This window comes from Eleginops maclovinus, chromosome 15 (assembly GCF_036324505.1).
Source record: "Eleginops maclovinus isolate JMC-PN-2008 ecotype Puerto Natales chromosome 15, JC_Emac_rtc_rv5, whole genome shotgun sequence".
In the NCBI taxonomy this organism is placed as follows: domain Eukaryota; kingdom Metazoa; phylum Chordata; class Actinopteri; order Perciformes; family Eleginopidae; genus Eleginops; species Eleginops maclovinus.
In genome coordinates, this window is record NC_086363.1 from 14,312,379 (window position 1) to 14,320,724 (window position 8,346).

The 8,346-nt window shown below is 37.9% G+C and overlaps 1 protein-coding gene across 2 annotated transcripts; it reads left to right on the top strand.

Moving 5' to 3' along the window:
* Positions 1-227: 227 nt before the first annotated feature.
* Positions 228-6,889, top strand: ubxn2a (UBX domain protein 2A). Of its 2 annotated transcripts, none has more exons than XM_063902302.1 (7): positions 228-334; positions 690-752; positions 1,327-1,429; positions 1,598-1,707; positions 3,290-3,427; positions 4,797-4,958; positions 5,948-6,889. In XM_063902302.1, the coding sequence occupies exons 2-7, from the start codon at positions 718-720 to the stop codon at positions 6,129-6,131; spliced, it is 732 nt and encodes a 243-aa protein (XP_063758372.1). In that variant the 5' UTR covers positions 228-334; positions 690-717; the 3' UTR covers positions 6,132-6,889. The 2 variants fall into 2 exon arrangements, with proteins under 2 accessions (XP_063758372.1, XP_063758373.1); XM_063902303.1 differs by having other exon boundaries at positions 234-330.
* Positions 6,890-8,346: the final 1,457 nt, after the last annotated feature.

Here is an 8,346-nt window from a genome sequence, read left to right on the forward strand (position 1 = left end):
GTTACTGCAATGCTATTAATCACTCTAAAGAAAGAGGCTTATGATAACACACATAATTACTTAATTATTGGTCAAACATAACTCGTGTTATTGGTGGGTAAATCCCGTGTAAATTAGAAAAAACTGAAAAATATGGAGTGATAAATAGATCATCAGTTTCAGTTTCAATTGCAAGACTGCTGAGCGCAGCAGTGCAGTTTCACTACGACAAGAGGAGACGACGTACGGCATTACTTCGTCACACACGTTGCTCAGCAGCAGAAGAGACACTGAAGGAATATTTATGGCTGGCTGCAGATGTGTAGCCCGGGATTAACCGACAAAATACAGGCTGGTAATCATTATTTGACATTAACATTAATACGCGCATGCAGATGAGCATCTACAGTGTGTATTTGTGTGTATATATAAGCCATATTGTTACTATACACAGTAGGTCCTACGTCGTTGGCTATGTGCGCATCCATGTCTTCATACGCCCACTTACATAATTAACGATAACGCTACAGGCTGGCTGTTTATCGACATGTTATAACATAGAGCTCTATACCATTGACTTGCCTGTGAATATATTTTATAACAAACCAGCATTGAGCTAATAAAGGTTACCTCGACATGTATTACATATGCTTTTAAAGATGTGATAGGCCACATTGTGACGTTTGCCCTGTCCACTTGTTTTATTATAGATGGAAAACACACAGAGGCCTGAAAGAGATGGACACTGTGGGGGATGAGAAAGATGAAAATGGGTAAGTCACAACAAATAGGTTGCTAATTATTTTTTCCTTAAAATCCCTTATATTAAAACTTTAACTCTATGTACTTTAGTTGCCGTTTAACCAACTGTTTACGTTCATCTACTGTATGTATTAGGCATATTTCACATTAACTGCAGTCCTGTTTCCTTTACATTTATTTTTACATTTTTGTACAAATTACTCTATTTTACATTTGTTAAAAATGTTATTTGTGTTTATTTGTAAGCCCTATATTGTAACACTATTTTATGCCCATTTCTTTTTCTACATATTACAAAACTACTTAGTCGATGAGCATAGTTGGAGCAAGCCTGACATTCAAGATATTTGTTGCCAACAACTGCTTACTGTAGTTTTATTCATATAATAACCAACATGTAAAACTTTAGTTAATGTCAGAGTCGCTATAATAAATGTTTTGAGGTGCATTTTCTGATTTACAAACCTGCACCTTTAACAAAATGTGGGGGGGGGGAAGTCACTGATGCAGTGTCACTGCAGGCTGAATTCAATAAAACATACAATGACGAATCATAGACATGTCTATTTCTTGATGGGTTGCCAGTGATGAAAATGAAGAGGAGGCGCCAATGAGGCGTAGCTTCTCGGTAGAAGACCTCCTCGATGAGGTGGAGAAGATCTGTTATGATGCCTCAGGGACTTCAAAGGTCAGCTTCAAATGTTTACCTCTAAATCTCCGGGGTCGTCTCTCTGCACATGGGCAGAATTGCAATATGTCGACATATTTTGGGATCGTTGAAAGTAAACATTTTCATAGAATTGATATAGCAGTGTCTCAGACTGATAAGGGCTAATTTGTGTGGCCTTTTTTCCAGGTGGAGATGGTGGTGAGGCTATGGAAGGATGGTTTCACTGTTAATGATGAAGAGTTTCGCAATTACTCCATACCAAAGAATCAAGACTTCCTGGATTCCATCAAAAGGGGGTGAGTGAAACAATTTAACAGGTCTTACAGGTGTACTGAATAAGACTTTATAACTTGATACCACAAAAAAACATAGATTATTAAGCTGTAATAAGGCTGCTGGTGGATACTTAACAAATAGTTCAGTTAGTACAAGGATTTCTGGCTTTTTATAGTCAATCTACAGGCCTTTACTCTGTGCCTGTAACCAGGGGGGAATGTAACTAAATGCACTTACTCAAGTACTGCAATATTGTGCAAAAGTGAGGAATGTGTGGTACTTCTTCTCATGCCACTTCATATATCTACTCAATTACATCTCAAACCAAATATTTTATTTTTTAGATTTTCTTTGACAGCTTTAGCTATTAGTTACTGTTCAACATAACTCTCTGAAACTATTTTAAGAATTAAAAATAACTTAAAAAACTGAGCAATCAATCAACAGATGAATCCATAATGAAGAACATCATAAGCAGTTTTATAAAAAATAGTAAACAAGAGTCAAATGCTGCTTACAATCATACATGAGTAATAATTATCTAATATATAATATTACAACACAGGGGACATTTTACTGCATCGAGTAGCCATCATACACACATGTACAACAGCGTATTTTCACAGTGTGCTATTAGTACTTATACTGAGGCAATTTATCTGAATATTTCTCAGAAAGATGGACAGTGCCACAGGCGATGGTCGGATATTGCAACACCTATTATTCTCCAGTCGTTCAAAAACAAATAAAGAAACAGTGTTATTATCATTATTATGACAACCTTTTTTATTGTGGTATTTTAGTTTATCACTGGATGTTTCTGTTGGCTCAGGGTTGTATTGAGAAATCGCATTTCAGAGACTTATTACGGCAATGTCTAAAGTGAATAAAAATAATTCACAATAGATGCAACTGAGTGCATTCCAGGTGTTCATGCATCACACACACATCTTCACAAACACTTGACCTCCATGCCAATTTTGAAAAGCAATAAAGTAGCTGGTCACAGCTAATAAAACAGAGACTACATAACATTATATCAAATGAAGTTGACTTCCCTCACTTTCTTTATTTCTCTATTCCTTATTTAGTGCAGACCAGTATTACATTGTTTAAATGTCAGTACCAACATTTTTTATTCCTGTCAACTAATAATAATTAGGCTTCCAGATTGAATAAACCCAGGTCGGAGGATCGTTGCAAAACAAATGTGGATAATGCATTTTTATTCAGATTGACCCCAGAAAAGAATCACTGTGTTTCTCTAACAAAAAAAAGGATGAATTCAGATTAGGTTTGAATGACCAATTGACAGATTTTATCTTTAAAACAATTAACAAATGCTTACAAACCCTTTAAGAAATACTCTTTTCATACTCTATCCATGTACTGTTTCTATAGAGAGCTGTACCTGTAGTATGTCACTCCAATGTAACATAATATGTGTCCTTGGTTCGATTATGTTCGAACATCACTCCCTAAAGGGAAATGAACAGTTCCTACAGACTACAACTAGGCGACATATGATAGATAAAGCCTAATGCTCGTTAGTGCTCATTTGTCATATTGATGTGTCTGACTCCGGTCTTTTATCTTTTCCAGGGAGCTTCCGGCGGAGTGGGGGAGCAGAGCAGAGGAGGAGGAGCTGGAGATCAGTGTGGAGGACCTGACGGAGGAAAATTATGTCCCCAGGAAAAAGACCTTTCATCCCTTCAGCGGCCGAGGGTACCGACTCGGCAGGTAAGAGATCGATGTTGTGAAAATATTACAAAGGTTACATACAGGAGTATTAAATACGTCGAAAATAAATAATTGACTGCAACACTATATGAAGGTCATCTCTATAAAGGCTTTTTCTGCACATTCATAAGACATTATGCTCCATGTAGAAGGCTTCATATTACTCTTTATTAATCTCTGTAAGCACGCATGTCATTATGTAGCAAGGTTTATTAGCGGTGTTCATAATGTACTATAATTTCAGCATTTATTATGAGTTACAACTCAATGTCGAAGGGATAACAGTGTTTGAAAAAAAGGCATTGACTCTTCAGTTTCACGGCACATTATACTTAATTTAGTCTGTTATAAACACATATAGAGAACAGCTATTTATGTATCATAACATATAATATTCGAAGTTTCTAATAAACCTCAATAACACATAACTTGTGAGCTTTAAATAAAGTAACAGCCTTCAATTTGATTTTCTGATATTTGCAGCCAGCAAACACTGCTAGTCACTCATTAAACTAACCACCTCTAATAAGGTTATGTACTTAGTTGTTCCATTGATTGTCATCAGGATTACAGAAAACCAATGGTCAAACATGTATGACACTTCATTGAAGGTTGTAGCAACCACAGAATAACCCGGTTTTTCATTTTCGCTAACATTGGCTTTTTGAAGATCTATGCTCTTTTTAAAATTGTGTTATACTGTAGTTTCATATAACTTTAGTCAAGCAATGAGCCACGAGAACCTGTGAGTTTATAACACTGCAGAGTAAATGAACTCCTAAATTAAGCCGCTAAGCTTAAAAAAAGATTATCACACATACCTGCTAAGGTTTAACAAATTAAACACACTGCAACATATAATTAAATCCTTTATTGGTAACAGATGCCAGCTTCATTGCAGAATGCTTTCCAAGCAACCTGAACGCAGCAACACAAAGATGCTGTAACATTTAAAAAGTCTTAGAAAGTATGTAAGTAATGCATATTATGCGATATAAACATGCCTTTCATGTAAAGGTTTACCAAATTTGGTGAGTTATTAATAACCAAGAATAAACTTGTTGAGTTGACTTTTTTTTTAAAGTATTTTAGGTCCAAACATATTATATTACTTTATACCACTAGGGGTCCCTCTAAATCCAGGTATCAAAACACCCACAGGAAAATCATAGCAAACAGACCTGATGAAGGAGGCTCAACATTTTCTCTGTATGAATACTAAATTGTCCAGAGAGTACCAAAAATGTTTGACCTGAGATTTTGACCATTTACACCCAGGAGTAGTGGGTTACAAAAATACACAGTACATATGCTGTGTGCACTTTTTACTGTTTTTAATCTTTTTGTTTTTATCCCTGTCCATCCCCAGTGTTGCACCCAGAGTAGTGGTCAGGTCACCATCTGTGCAAGAGGATGGAGAATCTCCTCCTATTCCCATGGTAACACTAGACCACGCCCTTCCGGTTACCTCCCTGCAGATCTGGTTGGCTGACGGCAGGAGATTGGTGCAGAGGTTTAACCTATCGCACCGGTGCGTATCACAAAGTCCAAAACACCCATCTCAGCTTGACATCATACATATACATCAAATAAAATCTGCATATCAAAGACAGGCTTCCCTATTCAACTTGGGGAATATATATTGACACTCTCTACCCCCTGTTATGCTGACTGTAAATCCTATATAATCTTAAGTATCGCAGGAAAAAAGTATTTCAAGGGATGACATAAGACTTTTGTTTGTACTTGCTTTGTGAGTTGGTGATGGGGTTTGTTTGAAAATTACGTAATGATTTGTTCTAGGCTGCTGGAGTTGAAGGCATGGTGCATGTTATACCCCCCTGCCACAGTGCATGGGGCTGCAGAAAACATAATCTGAGATGTAGCAACGGAGTGGATCTATAAAATCCCCAGAGAGGGATTGCGTAACTGGGATGCAGCATTTATATAACAGGGTTAGTAGCTAAAGCATAGGGAGGGCTGAACCCCTCCACCCTTCAGCTTGCCTCAGTGTTCGAGGAGTGGGCTGCCTTAAGATCGCTTGTGTATGCTGGGCCGTGATTAATAATGGATGATGTTACTAGTATAGTACTTCAGAAAGACATCACATCACTCTCCCCAGTGTCACAAGAGAAAGTATAGTATTTGGGGGGTAATGCTTTGCTGTTGAGGAGAAGTATAGTTCTGTCTTTATTGTGAAAGGGGTAATGTAGAGCAAGAAGGTCATTATTTCAAAATGAACCCTGACTGGGTGAACAGGTCTGAAACCGACCTGAACGGGTTAATTTTGCAACCCGCCTCCTATACTTCCTCTCCATTATATAGGATATACAGCTCCTTTTTTTTATTGTGTTCTATAAACTTCTGACAACATTTCTCTGTGTTGGAATTCAACAGACACTGGAATGGCTGCCATACAGTGGTCTCTTGATTTTTTCCGGAGCGATATAGTATCAATAATCTGCCTTTTCTACCTTCCATCCTGATCAAGCTCTAATTCTGTCTCTTCTTCTTTTCTAGGATCACTGATGTTCACGATTTCGTGGCACGCTGCCAGAGGAGCTGCCCACCTTTTGTCCTGACAACATCAGTTCCTATCAGGGAACTGGGCGACAAGGAATTAAGTCTCGAAGAGGCCGATTTGACCAACGCTGTCATCGTCCAGAGACCCCTAGACACACAGTCTACTTTTGGACACTCCTGACTAAAAACACCCCTGTAACACTTAACCCCTTACCGAAATTTCGCCATGACCCCGATTGCAGTCTCAAAGCCTCTTATAACTTATAATGTGTCTTTATTCTGCAGTGTGTGCTGCTTTTAATGATTTAACAGTATATTCATCTACCTGTGGGAGAGCATAATGTAGATATTGTCAGTTCTTCACCTTCACAGATGCTGAAGTGCTGCTGTCTCCGAAAATTCCCAAACTCCAGAGAAGCAAAGTCTGGCACCCGTGCAGATGGTCAAACATGTGTGTCCATCTGTTGGTCTTCCACATGTACCCCTCCTTTCTTCTTTTACACACACACACACACACACACACACACACACACACACACACACACACACACACACACACACACACACACACACACACACACACTACCACCACCAGCACCAACAACCAACTCTGTAAAGTCTTCCCCAACTGCACTATATAAAAAAGGTAAAGGCTGATATATCAATGTGAGTTTACAATTATATTTATGAAACATATGATGTTTTGTTTTCACATTATTAATATTAATAATATATTATAATATAAAAGGGATGATATGACAGGCTTTCATTTATGTTGTTTACAGTTGAGGTCTTTCAAATATTATGCTATTTTTTGGTGAAAATTTGCCTTTGCTCATTGGGGCAGTTTAGTTTTGAATGTATGATGTTTTGTTTTATTTGACTGCATCCTTTTGAGACATATCAAGGAACAATAAAAATAATCCTCAAAGTTCTAAATAGTGGTCATTTTTTTAGATTAAGGAAGCAGGGAGGGGCTACCGTCAGAATTAGAGGAATGATGACTTCAGTGTTGACACTAAAACACAGCATGGAAAGAATGTGTCTGATAGTGATCGTTGTGTGTAATAATGGGTTGTGGAAAAAATAACTATTAAAAAAGGTTACTAAAAAGAGGCAAAAAATCTATTTCAGACAGGGTTGAGTAGAGTTCAATCCTTTCGTTTCTCCTTGAATGAGGCATCTTTTTTTGTTCTGGCATGTGTATGCACATTTGTGTGCTTTTTACATGCTTTCTTCGCCATCGACCAAGCTTTCTGCCTGGCCTCGGGAAGAAGTCGAGCACCATTATCCATCTTCAATATTTAAAGCAACGGGAGGGCAGTGTGTGTGCAGAACCAGAGAGAGTACGTATTTTCTCATGACTGAGGAAGAAGAGATGACAGCCTAATGAAAGTCAAGGTCAGGGGGAAGAAAATGTTTGAAATATTACAATCTCCCCTCAAGAATTACCTTTCTATGAAGCCACATTTTAACATGTTTTAACTGGATATGCAAGGCTTTGTGCATCACTTGGTTGGCAGCCAGAGGGGGTCTTGCTAAAGAGTGAAAGAGAGCACATTTCCTTTCTGCTACATATTTAATAAGGCTAAGCATGCAGGGAATTACTTTCCCTTTAGCTCCCACATTTCCTTTCAGAATGACCCTTTTACTCTTACAGGAGCCAACCTTTTTCATTTTGCACATTCCTCTTCACGCATTATCAGAAACATACCTGTTCTAATGCAGGTCATATGCCTGACTTTTCTACTGCGGTGCCTTTTTCATTGTCAGTAATGTGGTTTTGGTTGAAAGGCTTGCATGCTTGGAATTTATGCAGAGGTCTGGGTTCACCAGCCGAGGTCTCCATGACATGTTTGTTGTCATGCTCTGAGGAAAGCTTACTGTGGAGAGAAAGAGTCTGTATAAAAGGATCCACTTATGAAAGTAGAGGGGAAAAGCATGAAAAGCATGCAATATATCATGAGTGAAGACTGAAAGAAGAAAAGGGCCTTTTTTAATGAATGTAATATAACCAATAGAAGACCATTCATTTGGGACTTGTCCTTGGTAGAACTTCACTTTTTAATGTTTTAAACAAGCAAAAAACGAATTATGCAAAAGCCTATTTCTTCAAAACAAGTTTTGTATGCTAACCAGCAGAAGACCATTATTGTGTTATTAGTGATTTTGGTTCCACTTTAATGTATGACAAAGAAGTCTTTGAATATTTGTGTTGCACTTTGTGGACGGTCCCTGCGCACACTTGTCTCCTCTGGCTGCAGATATCCTGAGAACTAGCATGTTTTGATGAAAATTAGCTTGTAGCTTGTTGTCGACTACGGTTGATAAGAGACGTAGTTTGTGGTTAAGCACCATTTTGTTTATGAGTTATTATAGTTTGTGGTTAAACAACG